Source organism: Symphalangus syndactylus, chromosome 4, assembly GCF_028878055.3.
Source record: "Symphalangus syndactylus isolate Jambi chromosome 4, NHGRI_mSymSyn1-v2.1_pri, whole genome shotgun sequence".
NCBI lineage: Eukaryota > Metazoa > Chordata > Mammalia > Primates > Hylobatidae > Symphalangus > Symphalangus syndactylus.
In genome coordinates this window covers 108,494,100-108,516,191 of record NC_072426.2, presented here as the reverse complement: position 1 = coordinate 108,516,191, position 22,092 = coordinate 108,494,100, and the positions used below count along the sequence as shown (strand labels likewise).

Below are 22,092 nucleotides of genomic sequence, written 5' to 3'. Positions count from 1 at the left end.
TATCATGAATAGGTGTTAAATTTTCTCAAATGTTATTTCTGCATCTACTGATGTGATCACGTAGTTTTTTTTCTTTAGCCTGTTTATGTATTGGATTATATAAATTGAATTTTGAATGTTGAACCAGCCATGCATACTTGAAATAAATCTCATTTGGTCATAATGTATAATTATTTTGATACTGTTTTGATTAATTTGTTAATATTTTGATGAGGATTTTGCCATCTATGTTTATAAGAGATGTTGGTTTTTAGATTTTTTTGGTAATATATTTGTCTGGTTTTGGTGTTAGGATGGTGTTGGTTACATAGCAATAGAATGAATTAGGAAGTTTTCCTTCTGCTTCTATCTTCTGGAAAATATTTTATAATTTCTCACTCAAGTGTTTGGTAGAATTCACCAGTGAAATCATCTAGGTCTGGTGATTTTGGAATGTTATTAAATGTTGACTTAATTTCTTTAATAGATATAGGCATATTCAAATTGTCTGTTTCTTCTTAGGTAGGTTTTAGCAGATTGTTTATTTCCAGAAATTAGTCCATTTAATCTGTGTTATTAAATTGTGGGGCATGAAGTTGTTTGTAGTATTCCTTTATTAATTCTTTAATGTCCATTAGATCTGCAGTAGGGGCACCATTTTCACTTTTGTTATTAATTATTTGTGTTTTCTCTGTTTTTTAAAAGTTAGTCTGTCTAGAGGCTTATCAATTGTACAGATTTTTTTCAAAAAAAAACAAACAATTTTTATTTTGTAGATTTTCTTCATTGATTTTCTATTTTTGCTTTAATTGATTTTGGCTCTGATTTTTTTCTTTTGCTTTATTTGAATTTAACTTGTTATTTTATTTTATAGGTTCCGAAGGCGAACATGTAGATAATTGATTTTTAAAATTTATTTTCTGTTACATGCTACCATTTTCTTCTAACCACTGCTCTCACTGAATCTCATACATTTTGTTAGTTGTATTTAATTCAAAATACCTTAAATTTCTGTTGAAATTTCTTCTTCAATCATGTATAATTAAGGAGTATGTATTCTAATCAAGTATTTTGAGAGGTTTTTTCCAGCTGTCTTTCTGTTGTTGGTTTCTAGTTTGATTGAGTCATAATCTGAGAGTAGACATTACATGATTTTTATTATTTTAAATTTGTTAAGTTGTCTTTTATGTCCGAAAATGTGGTCTATTTTGGTGAGAATTTCATGTAAGCTTGAGAAGAATGTGTATTCTGCATTGTTGAATGAATTATTCTGTAGATATTCATTATATCCAGTTAACTGACGGTGGTGTTGAGTTAAAGTATGTCCTTAATAATTTTCTGCCTGCTGGATCTATCCATTTTTGATAGAGAAGTGATGATGTCTCCAACTATAGTAATTGCTTCATTTATTTCTCCTTGCAGTCCTATCAGCTTTTGCTTCATGTATTTTGGCATTCTGTGAGATGCATGTACCTTGAGAATTGCTATCTTCTTGGAGAGTCAATCTTTTATCATTTTGTAATGCCTCTTTATATCCCTGATAATTATCCTAGCTCTGAAGTGTGTTTTGTGTGACATTATTATAGTGGCTAGAGATACTTGATTTTTTATCTGTGTTAGTATGGCATATTTTCACCATCCCTTCACTTTCAATCTAGATGTGTCTTCATATTTAAAGTTGATTGCCTTTTTCTTTTTCTTTTGCAGACCATAGGAAGTTTATTGTGTCGTTAAGACACTGTAATGCAGACTCCTCTTCCAGAGAAAGGTCTTCCAGGGACAGGGAACCATCATCCGGATGTGTTGCTCATTTGTCATTTTCATGGGCAGCTGGATTCTTCCCCTTGGATCTCTCGAACTCTTGAGTCCCCCATGTATAGATAAGATAAAACACTACAAACGGCGGCATTACGCGAAGGAAGGACTCCTGAGTGTGGCGCAGCACGTTGGGGATTCCTTTACGGAAGTAGTGCGGGAAGGCGCGCTGCTCAAAAGGTGACAAGCTGTAGGAGATCACATGTCGCATCTGCGTCCAATTCCCAAACTTGCAGCCCATCATGGTGGCGGCCGGGGTCGCCTAGCCCTCGGCAGTCACCGATCTGGCGGACTCGTTCCTAAAGTTGATTTCTTATAAACAACACATAGTTGAGTCTTCTTTTTTAATTCACCCTGACAATTGCTGTCTTTTAAATTAGTATTATTAGACAATTGATATTTAAAGTACTCACTGATATAGTCACTTTAATATCTATCATGTTTGTCACTGTTTTCTATCTGATGCCCTTGCTCTTTGTTCCTGTTTTGTCTTCCCCTGTTTTTCTGCTTTTTGTAGGTTCAATTAAGCATTTTATATGATTCCGTTTTCTCTCTTCTTACTGTATCAACTATACTTATTTTTATTTTTTTAGTGGTTGCTTTGAAATGCAATTTCAGAAGTAGTGCAAGTACCTTATAATAACAGCATACTTCTGATTCTTCCCTCTAATCACATGTAGCATTGTTACCTTTATTTCACTTATACAAAAGCTATAATTATCAATTACATTATTATTATTTTTATTTTGAACAAACCAGTATCTATTAAATCAGATAGGAATAAGAAAACTAAAACTTACAATCTTGCCTTCATTTATTCCTTCTCTAGTATTCTTTATTTCTTCATGCAGCTCCAAGTCTCTGGCCTACATTACTTTTTTTCTCTCTAAAGAACTAACATTTCTTGCAAGGTAGGTCTATTAGCAACAAACCCTGCGATTTTCACCAGTCTGAGAAAGTCTTTATTTTTCCTTCACTTTTGCATTGTAATTTTACGGGCGAAAGAATTCAAGGAGATGTGGTTTTTGTGTGTGTATGTTTTGCTTTGTTTTCTTTTGCCAATACTTTTAATATTTCACTCTACTCTCTTCTTGCTTATATATTTTTTTTGAGAAGTTGGATTAATTCTTTTATTTTCTACTTTATAGGAGAGGCATTTTTTCTCACTGGATTAACTCAACATTTGATCTTTATCTTTGATTTTCTTCAGTTTAGATATGATATTCCTGGGTGTAGTTTTTTATATTGATACTACTTGGTGTTCTCTGAGCTTCCTGTATGTGTGGATTGGTGTTTGATATTCATTTAGGGAAATTCTAAGTCATTATTACTTCTATTTCTTTTATTTCTTTCTCTCTTTGTTCTCCTTTTATTTTAATTATGTAGATATTACAGCTTTTGTAGTTGTCCCACAGTTCTTGGATATTCTGCTGCATTTCTCTGGTGTTTTTTTCTCCTTGCTTTTTGGCTTGGGACGTTTCTATTGACATATCCTTAAGCTCAGAGATTCTTTCCTTAGGCTTGTCCAGTCTACTAATGATCCTCTCAAAGCCATTCTTTATTTTTGTTTCGGTTTTTTATGGTAAGCATTTATTTTCTATGTATTCTTATAATTTCAATTTCTCTGCTTTCATTATTCATCTGTTCTTGAATGTTGTGTATTTCTTTTCATTACAGCCCTTAGCATATTAACCAAATATGGTTTATATTCATGGTCTGATAATGTCAACATTTCTGTCGTAACTGAATCTGATAACTTCAACATTTATGCCACGCCATTGCTGTTTCTCAAGTATGCCTTATAATGGTTTTTATTGTTGTTGTTGAACAGCAGATGTGATGCACTGGTAAAGGAAAATGTGGAAAATAGAGCTTTATAACATCATGGTAAGGTGTAGAGGGAGAGGAAGCTTTCTGCAGCCCCATATTTAGATTTTACTCTTTTAGTGAGCCTCTGCTCCTGTGCTGTGAATTTCACAAATGCATCTCATTTTTTTTCTTTCTGCTCCTTAGTGGTATAGGATGGTTAGTGGAGGATGGAGTTAGGTACCTCCTTTCCCCCAGATAGGTTAGGCTCTGCTAAAACCCCAGTAGGTTAGGCTCTGGCAAAATAGTTTTTCTCAAAATGAGGTCTTGTTAAGAATAATGGAATGCTATGGTGTATTTTAAAATTGTTACTTTTCCTCCCCCTGCAAGAAGCCCAAAGAAATTTTTCTCTAACCTTCATCTTGAGAACTTTGTAGAGCTAAAGATAAAACTAAAAAAAAAAAAAATGCAAAAGCCTCACTAAGACTGGGTCCCCTGGAGTTTTTTTTATTTTTTATTTTTATTTTTCATCTTAGACTTGTCCACACTAAGCCTCCAGCATCAATGACAATTCAAGCTTTCCTACCCTGGTACTGGCTCCAGCAGGAGTACGTTTCTGCTCTGTTAAGTTGAATTCTGTGTAGCTGGCTCTGTACAAACTCGACAGCAGTTTGTTCTGTGACCTCAGGTCTCTAGTGAATCTAAGAAGAGCAGTTTAGTTTTCAGTTTCATCAGATTTTTATTTGTGGTTAGGATGCAGTGATGGCTTCAAAGTTCCTTACATGTTGGACTAGAAACCAGAAGTTCTTGACATGCAGTTTAATTTAAATCTTGCCTCATTCCTGCTCCACACTACTCATCATATCTATTTAGTCCACATCAAAGTTTTTACTCTTCCTCCCTTGATAACAACAGAATATTCCACTCTCCCCACTTTTAGCACTTGCTGACCTCCCTGCTAGACCTTTACCTCATAATACTTGCTCATTCTTGGAGACTTAGAGCTATGTTCCTTCCTCTGGAAAAGTACCCTGTTCCCCTCCCGTTACCAAAGAGACTCTTTCATCAGTGTTATCTCACTAAAGTTAGCATCAATGTTTTTATTAATTTGTTTGAAATGTCTATTTAATCGCTTATTCAAATGTATTTGCGCCCTGTTAGAATAATGATTCAATGTATTTCTTGCTATTATTTGTCGTTTAAAGCAATTTTTTTTTCACAGTGCCTGGTAGAAACACTAAATTAAATCTTCTTAAAGGTGTAAAAAAAGTTACCTAATGTATCCTTCTTTCAAACAAATAAGAAGGAAAGAAAAAGCATTTAGGAAAAAGAATCAAGCACTATCTTATGTTCCCCTTGTTTTCTAAAAGGATTTGCATTTAAAATATGCATGTTTGGGGACAGAGTGAATTAATATTGAGTTTTCTCAGTGTGACTATTCAAATAAAACAACGCGGTCCTTAACTTTGTGCATACCAGGGTACCAATTAATTGGCTTTGATCTATAAAATCTTTTGCATTTTTTTTTTAATTTAATAGTTTAGAAAAGAAGAAAAGCTAACAGCCGTGAAAGCTTAGTGAGATTGGTTGGTATATGGCTACCAACCAATTGGGGAGTTAAAATGTTAAAAATACATGTTCCTTTTTGGAAAAACATTTGAAAGAATGTATGTTCTTGATAATACAAACTTTGATCCAATGCATTGTTAAAGATGAAAACAGCTGTTGTTCTCCCACACCTAGAGATTGTCAGAGTTAAAGATGATCAGTTTTTTTGGGTACATAACCAGAGGTAATTACTTTTGTCTTGATCATGACACACTGTATGTATTGAAACATCACTTTGTATCCCATAAATATATACAAGTATTATATATCAATTTTAAAAATTAATTTTCTAAAATTATTTATTTTAAATTGAGACATAAAATTGAATGTATTTATCATATGTAACGTGATGTTTTGAAGTACCTACACATTTCGGAATGATTAAGTGTAGCTAATTAAAATATGCATTTCTTCACAGTTATTTTTGTGGTGAGAACATTTAACATTCATTCTTAGCATTGTTTAAGAATGTAATAAATCATTATTAAGTATAGTCACTATGCTGAAAAACAGATTTCTTGAACTTATAACTCCTATATAACTATAATTTTATATATTTTGACCAATATCTCCCCAGTCCTCCTCACAGGCGCCCCAACCTCTGGTAACTACCATTTTATTCTCTACTTTTATGAGATCAACTTTTTTAGATTCTGCATGGGTGAGATTATGTAGTATTTGTCTTTCTCTCTGGCTTATTTCACTTAGCATAATGTCCTCCATGTTGTCATGAATGACAGATTATTCTTCTTTTTCATGGCCAAATAGTGCTTCGTTGTGTATACATACAGGCATACCTTGAAGACATTGTGGGTCCAGCTCCAGAACTCTGCAATAAAGTGAGTATCACAATAAAGTGAGTCATACAAATTTTTTGACTTCCCAGCATATATAAAAGTTTTGCTTACTGTATACAATAGTCTATCAAGTGTGCAATAGAATTACATTTAAAAAACAATGTGTAAACCTTAATTAAAAATAATTCATTGCTAAATAATGGTAATGATTCTCTGAGCCTTCAGTAGGTTATGATTTTTTTCTGGTGGAGGATTTTGCATTGATGTTGATGGCTGCTAATGATTAGGGTGGTGGTTGCTGAAGACTGGAGTGACTGTGGCAATTTTTTAAAATAAGAAATAATTCAACAGCTGCATTAGCTCCTAACAAGAGACTCAGCTTGTTCTTTGAAGCTTTAAAGACAGGCATTGGCTTTTCACTAGCTTTGAAAGTCCTAGATAGTATCTTCTTCCAATAGAAGCCTGTTTCATCTACATTGAAAATGTATTATTTAGTGTAACTATCTTCATCAATTATTTCAGCTAGATCTTCTGGATAATTTGCTGTTTTACCTTGAGCTTTCTTTCCTTAAACCTCAAGAACCAACATTTGATAGTTTCAAACTTTCTTCTGCAGCTTCCTTACCTCTCTCAGCCTTCAGAGAATTGAAGAGAGCCAGGGTCGTGCTCTGAATTAGGATTTGACTTAAAGGAATGCTGTGGCTGGTTTGATTTCTGTTCAGGCCATTAAAACTTTCTCCATATCATATCAATAATAAGAACTGTTTCACTTTCTTATTATTCATGTATTCACTGGAGTGGCACTTTCAATTTTTTTAAGGAACTTTTCCTTTGCATTCACAATTTGGTTGTTTGGTACAATTAGCCTAGCTTTCAGGCTATTCCAGCCTTTGACATGCCTTTTTCACTAAACTTAATCATTTCTGGCTTTGATTTAAAGTGAGGGACATGCAACCCTCCTTACTTGAAAACTTAGAGGCCATTGTAAGGTTATTAATTGGCCTAGTGTCAATATTGTTGTGTCTCAGGGAAGAGGGAGGCCTAAGGAGAGGAAGAGAGAAGGGGAAATGGCTGGTCAGTGAAGCTATCAAATACAGACAATATTTATCAATTAAGTTCACTGTCTTACATGGGTGTTTGAGGTTTGTGGCGCCCCCAAACAATTATTATAGTAACATAAAGCATCAGTGATCCAAGATCACCATAACAGATACAATAATCATGAAAGAAGTTTGAAATATTGTGAGAATTACCAAAGTGTGACAGACAGACACGAAGTGATACTATACTATTGGAAATATAGCACTAATACACTAGCTTGATGCAAGGTTACCACAAACCTTAAAAATCTAGTATCTGTGAAGCATAATTAAGTAAAGTGCAATGAAACAAGATATGTCTATGTCATATTTTTTAATTAATTAATTCATTCATTGACGGACACAGGTTGATTCTGTATCTTGGCGATTGTGAATAATGCTTCAATCAACATGTGGGGGCAGATATCCTTTTGATACACTGACTTTCTTTCCTTTGGGTATACACTGAGTAATGGGATTGCTGGGTTACATGGTAATTCTATTTTTAAGTTTTGAGGAACCTCCGTAACTGTTTTCCGTAATGAGTATGTTAATTTATATTTCCACCAACAGTGTGCAAGGGTTTCCTTTACTTTACATTCATACTATCATTGTAATCTTTTGTCTTCGTTGTAATAGCCATCCTCACAGAAGTGAGGTAATATGTCATCACAGTACAATTTGCATTTCCCTAATAATTAGTGATGTTAAGGGTTTTTTTCATATATCTGTTGTTCATTTGTATATTTTCTTTGGAGAAATGTCTACTTAAGTCCTCTGCCCATTTTTTAGTTGGGTTATTTGTATTCTTGCCATTGAATAGTTCGAATTCTTTATAAATGTTAGATATTACCCCATTATCAGATGCACAGCTCGCGAATATTTTCTTCCTCAAGAAAATATTTTCAAACCTCAAGAGTGTTTCCTCACTCTTGATATTTTTTGTTGCTGTGCAGAGCCTTCTTAGTTTGATGTAATCCCGTTTGTCTATAGTTGTTTTTGTTGCCTGTAATTTGAAGTTATATCCAAAAAAAAATTGTCAAGACCAGTTTCATGAAGCTTTTCCTCTGTGTTTTATTCTAGTAATTTCATAGTTTCGAGTCTTACATTTAAGTCTTCAATGCATTTTTAGTTAATTTTTGTATTTTCGTGAAACAAGTGCCTAATTTCACTGTTCCGCATGCAGGCATCCAGTTTCCCACCACCATTTGTTGAAAAGACTGTCCTGTCCCCATTGTGTGTGCTTAGCACTGTGGTAAAAAATCAGATGGCTATTAAAGTGTGATTTTCTGGGCTCTCTATTCTGTTTCATTGGTCTATGTGTCTTGTTTTATGCTAGTATTACGCTTTTTTGTTTGCTATATTGTAGTATATTTTGAAGTCAGGTAATGCAATGCCTTCAGTTTTGTTCTCCTTGTTCAACATTGCTTTGGCTATTCAGAGACTTTTGTGGTTCTAAACAAATTTTATGATTATTTTTTCTATTTCTGTAAAGAATGACAGTAATATTTTGACAGGGATAGCACTGAACCTGTGTATTGCTTTAGGTGGTATGGACATTTTAACAAGTTTAATTCTTCCAAACCATATATATGAGATATCTTTACATTTATTTGTGTCTTGTTTAGTTTCTTTAACCACTGTTTTACAGTTTTCAGTGTAGAGATTTTTCACCTCCTTGTTTAAATTTATTTCTAATTATTATATCTCTTTTTAGCCATAGTAAATGAAATTGTTTTCTTGATTGCTTTTTCATATTGCTCACCATTAGTGTATGAAATGCTACTGATTTTTTGTATTGATTTTGTATTCTGCAAGCTTACTGAATTCATTTATTAGTTTTAACAGTTTTTTGGATTTTTGGAGTCTTTAGGATTTTTATATCTAAGATTTTGTTATCTACAAACAGGGACAATTTACCTTTTTTTCCTAATTTGGATGTCTTTTCTTTCTTCCTCTTGCCTAACTGCTATAGCTAGAACTTCCAGTACTGGGTTAAATAGAAGTGGCTAGCTTGGCCATTGTTGTTTTGTTCTCAATCTTAGATGGAAAGCTTTCAATTTTTCTCCATTGAGTATGGTGTTAGCTGTGGGTTTGTCATATAGAGTCCTTATTATATTGAAATGTATCTCTTCTATAATTTGCTAAGAGGTTTTTTTAATTATAAAAGGATGTGACATTTTGTAAAATGCTGTTTCTACACCTATTGAAATAATCATATGGTGTTTCTTCTTTATTATGTTAATGTGATGTATGATATTAGTTGACTTGCATATGGAGTCATCCTTGCATCCTTGGAATGAATCCCACCTTATCATGGTAAATGATCTTTTAATTATTCCATAATATTTGGTTGGAAAATATTTTGTTGAAGATTTTTGCACTTAAGTTCACCAGGGATATTGGTCTATAGTTTTCTTCTTTTGTAGTGCCCATGTCTGAGTTTGGTGTCAGGATAATACTGGCCTTGTAAAATGAATTTGGAAATATTCCCTCCTCTCTAATTTTTTGGAAAAGTTTGAGAAGAATCAGTATTAGTTCTTCTTTAAATGTTTGGTAGAATTCAACAGTGAAGTTACCATGTCCTGAGAATTTCTTTGATGAGAGATTTTTATTACTAATTATAATCTGCTTATTCATTATTGGTCTGTTCAGATTTTCTATTTCTTCATAATTCAATGTTGGTAGATTATATATGTCAAAAAAATTATCCTTTTCTTCTAGGTTATCCAATTTGTTGGCATATATTTATTCATAATAGTTTCTTGTAATCCTTTGTATTTCTGTGGTATCAGTTGGAGTGCCACTCTTTTAATTTCTGATTTTATTTGAGTCTTTATTTTGACTTTATTTAGATGAGGGGCTTATCTTGGGCCTGTTTCATGAGCGCACTTATTCCATTCATGTGGGCTCCCTTTCTATGACCTAATCACCCCCTCAAAGCCTTCATGTCCTAAAACTATCACCATGGGAGTTAGGATTTTAACATATGAATGCAGGGCTCGGGGGGGGGGGGGGGGGGGTAGGAGGAGACACACATCCACACCATAGCAATGACCAGGTCTTAATCCCCAGACCCTGTGAATATGTTCAGGTCATGGCATAATGAGATTACGTTGCTAGTCACCTGATTTTTTTTAAAAAAGGCATTAACCTGGATTATCAGAATAGAAGCAATGTAATCACAAGGGTCCTTAAAATGGTAGTAGTATGTGGAGGAGAGAATAAGAAGGAGATGTGAGTAAGAGAGAAAAATACAGAGAAATGCAAATTTGCTGGTTTTAAACATGGAGGAAATAGTCCATGACCTAAGGAATGTGGACATTCTCTAGAAGCTGAAAAGGGCGGAGAAGCGTTCTCCCTAAGAGCTACCAGAAAGGAGTAAAAACCCTTCTGAGACCTTGATTCTATCCCAGTATGACACATGTCAGACAACTGACCTGCTGAACTGCAAAATAATGGATTTGCATTCTTTTAGGCCACTAAAAGTGTTGTGATTTCTTGCAGTAGCAATGGGAAACTAATATAAATTAATCTAGTTGTTCATTCTGTTTGCTTTTAAAATGAAACAAATATTCACAGGGTACCTTGAGCTAAGTTCTTGAGGTGATATCACTATTTACATAGTTGCGTAGGATAGCATTTATCTAAGATATGGTAAGGGATATTCCAAATAAATTGTTGTTACAATAGAAATGGGTATCCAGGTTGGGCCAGCAGGGGGTGCTCATGTATAGAGTGACACTGCCACTGCCTCATCCATCATCAGACTTGAGAGTAGGGCGCAATTTATTGGAGTATCAATTCTGTGAATACATGCACATTCGATGAAAAATCCAGAACCTATGACTGAAACTGTGACAATCAGAAGACTCAATATTTTGTATTTATTCTTGGATATTTATTCCATATATGAATAAGTAATTTTTGAAGAAAAACAACTTCAATTATAATTAAACATTTATTTCTTGCCTTGAAAATATAAACAATATATTCATAGTATTTAACATAGTGTCTATATTTCTATTATACAAAGTTTTGAGTTAGAAGACAAAAATGTATTTCTTTGCTACAAAGTTTGGGTAGAATTATCGATATTTATGGTGTGATTATATATCATAGAAATATTTTATTATCGTTACCAGAATTGGTTGTCAAATAAGTTGGCCACCTTGGTAATGTCCTCTTTATTTTATGATTGTGTAGTCATGACTTAAAAGTTTTGAACTTTTGTGCTGGACTTGCTTTAAACAATAATTGATGAATATTCCCAGAAAATTAAGCTTACTGATTTTTTTTTTTATATCTGTGGCTCTACCTTGCTGATATCTTCAGTTTTATATTTACTCATTATGGTAGTGGCTTGGCTTTAATATCACATTGTTGATGGAATTTTTATTTCAAAAATTAAATGTACGTACGTTAAAATCTTGCCCTAATTGAGGATGTTTAAATCATCAATAAATAGTGGTTGCATGAAGCAATACAAACAGAAAATTTTCATTCACACACCCACATACACACCCAAAGGTGAAGAATTCTGCTATACATGGAATAAATGCCATTCTTCCCTGCCAGAAGCTTACCTTCATGCCTGCCACTGTCTCTGTATACTATACGTGTGAGGCTGCATAAACCGCATCAAAGGCCTAAATCTAAAGCAGCCTCAGGATGAAGTAAATCAATGGGTTTGTCTCTTGTTTTTGTCACTGATTTAACATTGTTTGGTGATTCCTCTAAAATAAGTAACATCTTTGTTTCGTATAACCAATTCTCTGAGTTACACACATGTTTTAGTAATCCATTATTGATTTCTTTCACATTTTAGTTTGTCCATCTTGTCCCACAGTCAATCATTCTATTTGTCTGGGGCAAAGTTGTTGCGTTTTTAAAACATGGTCCTCCTACTTAAAGAAGCCTTGCCCTTTCGTTGTCACCCATTCGTATAGGTTTACGTAACCCACAGCTACAAGATGCTTTCAATACTTTATCATCATTCTGGAAAATTCTTGGTAGCCTAGGAACCTGGAACCTAGTAACCTTTATGTTGATTGCATGCTGCTCTAGCCTACCTTGTATTCTCTGTTGCTAAGATCTTCCCTTCCAAAAAGAACAGATTTATTGAATAGATCCATCCAAGTTTCAGATTGGCTTCTCTTTAAACTGAATCCCAAAGTTACTGTTTATTAGATAATTCAGCATTTATTGGTTGTGTTTATACTTCTTAAACAACAAAGCATGCACAAATATTATCTGTAGCCATTTAAAATAGATTATATGGAGGCTAAGTAGAAATGGGGTATTTATAGATAACAGAGCTATTTGCAAAGAATTGTATCAGCTTCTTGAAAATCATCAGGGCATTATCTAATATTTAGATAAGCAGAAAAACAAGTGAATGCTCAATCAAATCTAGTTTTGTTATGTGTCAGGCACTGGGAATCTTTTTTAATGAATTAATAATTCTTAGAATATCTCCTACATCCATACTAATAGGCTGCATTTTTTCATTTGTCCTGCTTATCACAAGTGTGGCTAACTTCATATTTGTTTCAATGATGGAATTCCTTCAGGGTGTTTTGGCCTTTTAGTCAATTTGGTGTGCTTTTTACTGTTTTACCACAGTTAGAAAGGATTGATCAGTTACTATATAAGGCTCCTACATACTAGAAGGCTACTTTATATATCTGGGTCAAGACACTTCATAAATAGCTGAACACATATTTTATTGGTTTAATATTGCAGGTGGTTATATCACTTTCATAGAAGACCTTTTACTTTCTTTAATTTCAATGCAGAATCTGGCAAGTGAACTGATAATCAATCACATTTGTTCTGTGCTTTTTAAAAGCTTAAATGCTTCACTGTGAAAAGCTGCTACTGAGAATACACAGTGGGGTTTCAGAAGGGTTTTTATTAGACAGGCCCTATGCTAGCTTAAAAATGATTTAATTTTCAATGTGCATATAGCACAGATATTACCATTGCAGAAGAACTTATGGGGTATAAAATATCAATTTACATTTTTTCAAGATCCAATCATTTTAAATAGGTGTTGTGTCTGTGGGAAAATTCATACGGGAGATAGGAAATGGAATGATAAAACAACAAGCAGGTGCAGCAAGTGAATTCATCTTTACTGGATATTTGAAATCATGAAATTCAAGTAGCATTTACTGCTCTCTTTTATTTCTACAGCTGCAAGTTGCAATGGAAAGCGCACCTCTCTGGAACTTGGGAGTCTTGGATCCTATACATGATTCTATGCATAAATAGAAATGAAATTAGGTTCCTGGATACTAAGCTAGTATAAATCAGGTGATCCTAATTAAAATGACTCTGCTAGCTAAACACTATTCAGCAAGATTTCGGTTACCCCAAGAAGATTCTGAGACAATCGTATCTATAATTGATAAGGCTTGACAGTAATCTTTCTTCCTGAAGTGTGTTGTTAACTTTTTGGTTGACTCTTAGCAAAATACATAGCATATAGTAGGCATTCAATAAATGTTCATTCATTTTTTGCATATTTTCAAATGTTATTTTTTGCCATCCATGTTTGTTTTAAGGGGTGGGCAGTTAATCTACGTTGCCATTCATGAATTTCTTCTCAAATATCTCCTGCCTCTTTTATTTATCCATGGAGTGAAGGATGAGAGGTATGATGTGTAGGAGGTGTTTCTTAGCTGTGTTTCAACAAGCTCATTATTATGATACTGACACATAATTAAGATTGATAATATTTACTTAATGTTAATTTTCCTATAAGAATTGCAAGTGAAACATTATCTTATTTTAAGCCTCAAAATAGCTTTGGGATATAGATACTATTATTACTGTAAATGAGGAACTGAACTTAGAGGGTCTAAGTGGTTTCATTAAGTTCACACCGTCAGCAATTGGTGGAACCTAGATTCAAATGATTGTTTTTGTCCATCTCCAATGTATTTGAATGTAAGCACTTCAGTAATGGATTATAAATTAGAACTGGCAAGACTTATTTTCACTCTCAAGATTTTTATAAACCCAATAGAATTACTCCTTAATAAAAATGTGTTGATCTTTGAAAGAAGATTTATTTTGATAAAAAGCTAAAATACCAGTTAATTGTATCTATTAAATATATAAGCTATTTTATGAACTTGCTAATTGAATCTAATTTCACATTTATGTCTCTACTTAACGTCTGGAAAAGATACCTGTCTCTCTTAGGCATATAAAGAAATTTGAAATACTGAAATTATCTGCTTATGGAAACACTGAATCATTTACTGACAACTTCCCACATTAGCAATGTAAGATTTAAAACACCTGAAAAAGTTGTTAAAAAAAAAAGATCTCTGAAGATTTAGATATATGTTCCATGAGTCATATGTCAGAAATGAGCTGAATATTCATTTATTGAATCTCTTCCTACTAAGATATATGCAGATACACAAAACAGACTGTTACAAACAGGCAAGCAAACAAACACATAGAAAACCAAATCGTTGAAGTTATGATCCATTAATTACACTTAACATCAAACAGACACATTATTTTCAGAATGCTTGGGACTGAGTGTTCTTGAAGAATAAAACGTTTCAGACTAAAGAATTGAAAGCAACAGAGCTAGATGACATAAGGCTAAACTATGTGGGGAATTTTTAAATGTTACAGGAGAAGTTATTTAGAAGCAGAACTGGGCACAAGCAACACTAACTACATAGTTCCCAACACTGCCTGTGTGTTGCAGTCACTTTGGGAGCCTTTAAAAATAGGGATGCTAAGACTCCACCCTTAGAAATGTCAATTTTCTTGGCTTGGTTCCAGATCATTTAATATTTTTACCATCTAGTTGATTCAAATGTTCAGCCAAAGTCAAATATGATTTCATTTATATATGGCTTCATTAGAAACAATCCCCAAATTTGTTGACCTAAGAATAATTTATTCCTTTTCAAATAAGTTCACTTCATAGCTGTTCTGCTCTACTTGGTATTGGCTGAAGTCACCCACTTGGTTGAATTCAGCAGGCAGAATAGGCTGAGCTGGAGGGTCCAAGAAGGCTTCACACTCATAGCTGGGTCTTGAGGGCTTTCTACCTGGCCTCTCACTCTCTGTGAGATGCCTCATTACTTATGTACTCTGACCATGTGATGGCTGCAGTATGTAGTATGTAGTATTGTAGTATGATGGCTGCATCTCCTGAAGAGGAAGGAAGTAGAAACTGCTGGTTTTATTTGAAAACTGGCCTTGGAAGTATCATATTGTCACTTATGTCATATCTTATTTGTCACAGTAAGTATCAAGGGCACCCCATATTCAAAGGAAAGGAAACTTGGCTATATGTCTTCATGTGAGAATTGGCAAAACTCTTGTGGCCTTCTTTACTCCACTGGAACCACTCCTGTAATCCTACTAACTCTCACTTAGGTACCTGTGCTGTGGCCTTCAAAGCAGGTTGGAGAGCACAGTTTCAATCAAGGACAAGATAGAAAATAAATAAGTTGGGAAGGAAAATTTTAGTGATAATGTTCGTATACTGAAATGGTAGAGAAATATATCAGTCATATAATCGCAGTGTCAGAAAATTTTAGAAAACTTTTAGCAATAGCATAAGAGTTAAATGTCATACAGTTGGAATCATACAATACAGTCTTTTCAGATTGGCTTTTAAAAAAAAAAGTCAGTTCATGATACGGATTTAAGATTCTTTTGTGTCTTTTTTGGTTTGATAGCTCATTTCTTTTTAGTACTGAGTAGCATCCCCTTATTTTTAGTACTGAATAACATCCCATAAAAAACACTTTTTATTTATCTATTCATCTTCTGAAGGACCTCTGGTTATTTTGTTAATGACAAATTTTGGCAATTATGAATAAAACTGCTATAAACCATCCATGTGCAGGTTTTCTTGTGGACATGTTTGCAACTCATTTAGGTAAATGCCAAGATGCAAAATTTCTGGTCAGAGCTATGTGTAACTTGTAAGAAACTGCTAAACTATCATTGAAAGTGACTGTACCATTTTTCATTGCCTGCAGCAATGAATGAAAAGTTCCTGTTTCTCCATATTCTTCCCAGCATTTGGTATTGTCAGTGTTTTGGATTTTGATTATTTCATAGGTGTGTTATAGTATCTCATTGTTGCCTTAATATGTCTTTCTCTGATGACATATATTATGGAATAAGTTTTCATATGCTTATTTGCAATCTGAGTACACTGTTCAGATATTTTGCTTATTTTTTTACTGGGTTGGTCCTCTTCTTCTCTTCTCTTCTCTTTTCTCTTCTTTCTCTTTTTGTTTGTTTGAGACAAGATTGGGCTGTCTTGCCCAGGCTGGAGTGCAGTGGTGCAATCTCGGCTAACTGCAACCTCTGCCTCCTAGGCTCAAGCGATTCCCCCACCTCAGCCACCAGAGTAGCTGGGATTACAGGTGTGTGCCACCATGTCTGGCTGATTTTTGTATTTTTTGTAGAGATGAGGTTTTGCCACATTGCCCAGGCTGATCTCAAACTGGTGAGCTCAAGTGATCTGCCCTCTTCAGCCTCCCAAACTCGTGGGATTAAGGTGTGAGCCACTGTGCCCAGCCTCACTTTCTTATTGTTGAGTTTTAAGAATTATTTTATACATTATGGATAACTATCATTTATCTTTTCTTTTTCAAATATTTTCTTTTAGTACGTGGCTTGTCTTCTCATTCTCTAACAGCGGAGTTTGTAGAACAGATAATTTTTTTTCCAAATTATGTATAATAAAGCCCAAGTTATCAATGATTTCTTTCTCAGATTGTGCCTTTTGTTTTGCAAATAAAACCTCATTGTCATACCAAACAAAGGTCATCTAGATTTTCTCTTATGTTATCTTCTAAGAGTTTACCCTGCACTTTTATGTGTCATTTATTAGCCTGATGAATTAACAGAGCTACCTTTTACTGTAATATTTTATTAGTTAATGAAGTTAAGGACACAATATTTTTGAGTAAAGCAAAATCAAACAGTTGCTTTACTTACTTTCAATGAATAACTATTTGATTATGAAAATAATTCTTGAGGTAATAATCACATTTTTTAGAAAAAAGAAAAAGAGGTTTTTCTGTTCCAAGATGGCTGAATAGGAACAGCTCTCGTCTGCAGCTCCCAGTATGATCAATGCAGAAGATGGGTGATTGCTGCATTTCCAACTGGGGTACCTAGTTCATCTCCTTGAGACTGGCTGCACAATGGGTGCAGCCCACGGAGGGTGAGCCAGAGTAGCGCAGGGCATCACCTCACCCAGAAAGTGTGCAAGGGGTTGGGGGATTTCCCTTTCCTAACCAAGGGAAGCCATGACAGACTGTACCGAGAAAAATGGGACACTCCTACCCAAATACTGTACTTTTCTCATAGTCTTAGCAACTGGTAGACCAGGAGATTTTCTCCCGTGCCTGGTTTGGTGGGTCCCAGGCCCATGGAGCCTTGCTCACTGCTAGTGCAGCAGTCTGAGACTGACCTGCCAGGCTGCAGCCTGGCTGGGGGAGGGGCGTCTGCCATTACTGAGGCTTGAACAGGTAAACAAAGTGGCCAGGAAGCTCAAACTGCTTCCCACAGCTCAGCAAGGCCTACTGCCTCTATAGAGTCCACCTCTGTGGGCAGGTCATAGGTAAACAAATGGCAGCAGAAACTTCTGCAGACTTAAACATCCCTGTCTGACAGCTCCAAAGAGAGCAGTGGTTCTCTGAGCACAGCATTTGAGCTCTGAGAACAGACATACTGCCTCTTCAAATGGGTCCCTGACCCCCATGTAACCTAACTGGGAGATACCTCCCAGTAGAGGCCGACAAACACCTCATACAGGTGGGTGCTCCTCTGGGACGAAGCTTCCAGAGGAAGAATCTGGCAGCAGTATTTGCTGTTCTGCAATATTTGCTGTTCTGCCACCTCTTCTGGGCATACCCAGGCAAACAAGGTCTGGAGTTGACCTCCAGCAAACTCCAACAGACCTGCAGCTGAGGGACCTGACTGTTAGAAGGAAAACTAACATATAAAAAGGAATAGCATCAACATCAACAGAAAGGACATCTACACCAAAACTCCATCTGTAGGTCACCAACATCAAAGACCAAAGGTAGATAAAACCGCAAAGATGGTTTTATCTAAAGATAGAGATAGGAAAGAGCAGAAAAGCTGAAAATTCTAAAAACCAGAGTGCCTTTTCTCCTCCAAAGGTTTGCAGCTCCTTGCCAGCAATGGAACAGAGCTGGTCAGAGAATGACTTTGATGAGTTGATAGAAGCAGACTTCAGAAGGTCGGTAATAACAAACTTCTCCAAGCTAAATGAGCATGTTCTAACTCATAGCAAGGAAGCTTGAAAAAAGGTTGAAAAAAGGTTAGAAGCGTGCCTAACAAGAATAAACAGTGTAGAGAAGATTTTAAATGACCTGATGGAGCTGAAAACCATGACACGAGAACTTCGTGACACGTGCACTAGCTTCAATAGCCGATTCAGTCAAGTGGAAGAAAGGGGATCAGTGATTGAAGATCAAATTAATGAAATAAAGTGAGAAGACAAGTTTAGAGAAAAAAGTAAAAAGAAACTAACAAAGCCTCCAAGAAATATGGGACTATGTGAAAAGACCAAATCTACGTTTGATTGATGTATCTGAAAGTGATGGAGAGGATGGATCTAAGTTGGAAAACACTCTTCACAATATTATCCAGGAGAAATTCCCCAACCTAGCAAGGCAGGCCAACATTCAAATTCAGGAAATACACAGAACATCACAAAGGTATTCCTTGAGAAGAGCAACCCCGAGACACATAATTGTCAGATTCACAGTGGTTGAAATGACGGAAAAAATGTTGAGGGCAATCAGAGAGAAAGGTTGGATTACCCACAAAGGGAAGTCCATCAGAGGAACAGCAGATCGCTCTGTAGAAACCCTACAAACCAGAAGAGAGAGGCCAATATTCAACATTCATAAAGAAAAGAATTTTCAACCTAGAATTTCATATCCAGCCAAACTAAGCTTCATAAATGAAGGAGAAATAAAATCCTTTACAGACAAGCAAATGTTGAGAGATTTTGTCACCACCAGGCCTGCCTTACAAGAGCTCCTGAAGGAAGCACTAAACATGGAAAGGAACAACCAGTACCAGCCACTGCAAAAACATGCCAAAGGGTAAAGACTGTTGATGCTATGAAGAAACTGCATCAACGAATGGGCGAAATAAGCAGCTAATATCATAATGACAGGATCAAATTCACACATAACAATATTAATCTTAAATACAAATGCACTAAATGCCCCAATTAAAAGACACAGACCAGCAAATTGGATAAAGAGTCAAGACTCATCAGTGTGCTGTATTCAAGAGACCCATCTCATGTGCAAATAGGATCAAAATAAAGGGATGGAGGAAGATCTACCAAACAAATGGAAGCAAAAAAAAGCAGGGGTTGCAATCCTAGACTCTGATAAAACAGACTTTAAACCAACAAAGATCAAAAGAGACAAAGAAGGCCATTATATAATGGTAAAGGGATCAATTCAACAAGAAGAGCTAACATATATATATATATATATATATATATATACCCAGTATGGGAGTACCCAGATTCATAAAGCAAGTCCTTAGTGATGTACAAAGAGACTTAGACTCCCACACAATAATAATGGAAGACTTTAACACCACACTGTCAATACTAGACAGACCAATGAGACAGAAGGTTAATAAGGATATCCAGGACTTGAACTCAGCTCTGCAGCAAGTAGACCTAACAAACATCTACAGAACTCTCTACCCCAAATCAACAGAATATACATTCTTCTCAGCACAACATTGCACTTATTCTAAAATTCACCACATAATTTGAAGTAAAGCACTCCTCAGCAAGTCTAAAATAACAGAAATCACAACAAACTGTCTCTCAGACCACAGTGCAATCAAATTAGAACTCAGGATTAAGAAACTCATTCAAAACCACACAACTACATGGAAACTGAACAACTTGCTCCTGAATGACTACTGGGTAAATAACGAAATGAAGGCAGAAATAAAGATGTTCTTTGACACCAATGAGAACAAAGACACAACATACCAGAATCTTTGGTACACATTTAAAGCAGTGTGTAGAGGGAAATTTATCGCACTAAATGCCCACAAGAGAAAGCTAGAAAGATCTAAAATCGACACCCTAGCAGGATAATTAAAAGAACTAGAGAAGCAAGAGCAAACACATTCAAAAGCTAGCAGAAGGCAAAAAATAACTAAGATCAGAGCAGAACTGAAGGAGATAGAGACCCAAAAAGTCTTCAAAAAATAAAGGAATCCAGGATCTGGTTTTTTGAAAAGATCAAAAAAATTGATAGACCACTAGCCAGACTAACAAGAAAAGAGAGAAGAATCAAATAGATGCAATAAAAAATGACAAAGCGGATATCACCACTGATCCCATAGAAATACAAACTACCATCAGAGAATACTATAAACACCTTTACGCAAATAACTAGAAAATCTAGAAGAAATTGATAAATTCCTGGACACATACACCCTCCCAAGACTAAACCAGGAAGAAGTTGAATCTCTGAATAGACCAATAATAGGCTCTGAAATTGAGGCAATAATTAATAGCCTACCAACCAAAAAGTCCAAGACGAGATGGATTTACAGCCAAATTCTACCAGAGGTACAAAGAGGAGCTAGTACCATTCCTTCTGAAACTATTCCAATCAATAGAAAAAGTGGAAATCCTCCCTAGCTCATTTTATGAGGCCAGCATCATCCTGATCCCAAAGCCTGGCAGAGACACAACCAAAAAATAGAATTTTAGACCAATATCCCTGATGAACATTGATGCAAAAATCCTCAGTAAAATACTGGCAAACCAAATCCAGCAGCACATCAAAAAGCTTATCCACCATGATCAAGTGGGCTTCATCCCTGGGATGCAAAGCTGGTTCAACACATGCAAATCAATAAACATAATCCATCACATAAACAGAACCAGCAACGAAAACTACATAATTATCTCAACAGATACAGAAAAGGCCGTCATGAAACATTCAACAGCCTTTCATGCTAAAAACTCTCAATCAACTAGGTGTTGATGAAACATATCTCAAAATAATAAGAGCTATTTATGACAAACCCACAACCAATGTCATACTGAATGGGCAAACACTGAAGCATTCCTTTTGAAAACTGGCATAAGACAAGGATGCCCTCTCTCACCACTCCTATTCTACATAGTGTTGGAAGTTCTGGCCAGGGCAATCAGGCAAGAGAAAGAAAGTTATTCAATTAGGAAAAGAAGAAGTCAAATTGTCCTGTTTGCAGATGACATGATTGTATATTTAGAAAACCCCATCATCTCAACTCAAAATCTCCTTAAGCTGATAAGCAACTTCAGCAAAGTCTCAGTATACAAAATCAGTGTGCAAAAATCACAAGCATTCCTATACACCAATAACAGACCAACAGAGATCCAAATCACTAGTGGACTCCCATTTACAATTGCTTCAAAGAGAATAAAATACCTAGGAATCCAGCTTACAAGGGATGTGAAGAACCTCTCCAAGGACAACTACAAACCACTGCTCAACAAAATAAAAGAGGACACAAACAAATGGAAGAACATTCCATGCTCATGGATAGGAAGAATCAATATTGTGAAAATGGCCATACTGCCCAAGTAATTTGTATATTCAATGACATCCCCATCAAGCTACCAATGACTTCCTTCATAGAATTGGAATACTAAAGTTCATATGGAACCAAAAAAGAGCCCACATTGCCAAGAAAATCCGAAGTAACAAGAACAAAGCTGGAAGCATCATGCTACCTGACTTCAAACTATAATACAAGACTACAGGAACCGAAACAGCACGGTACTGATACCAAAACAGATATATACACCAATGGAACAGAACAGAGGCCTCAGAAATAACACCACACATCTACAATCATCTGACCTTTGACAAGCCTGACAAAAACAAGAAATGGGGAAAGGATTCCCTATTTAATAAATGGTGCTGGGGAAACTG

The 22,092-nt window shown here is 35.3% G+C and overlaps 1 protein-coding gene across 1 annotated transcript; it reads right to left on the bottom strand.

Annotated features, from left to right (window-relative positions):
• Positions 1-1,666: 1,666 nt before the first annotated feature.
• LOC129480316 (cytochrome b-c1 complex subunit 8-like) lies at positions 1,667-2,035 on the bottom strand. The gene has a single exon (XM_055274041.2). The coding sequence runs from the start codon at positions 2,033-2,035 to the stop codon at positions 1,787-1,789; it is 249 nt and encodes an 82-aa protein (XP_055130016.1). The 3' UTR covers positions 1,667-1,786.
• Between the last annotated feature and the right edge of the window lie 20,057 nt (positions 2,036-22,092).

Bases quoted from the DNA above. Each gene is read 5' to 3' on its own strand.
- LOC129480316 (XM_055274041.2), bottom strand. From the start codon at position 2,035: ATGGGCTGCAAGTTTGGGAATTGGACGCAGATGCGACATGTGATCTCC.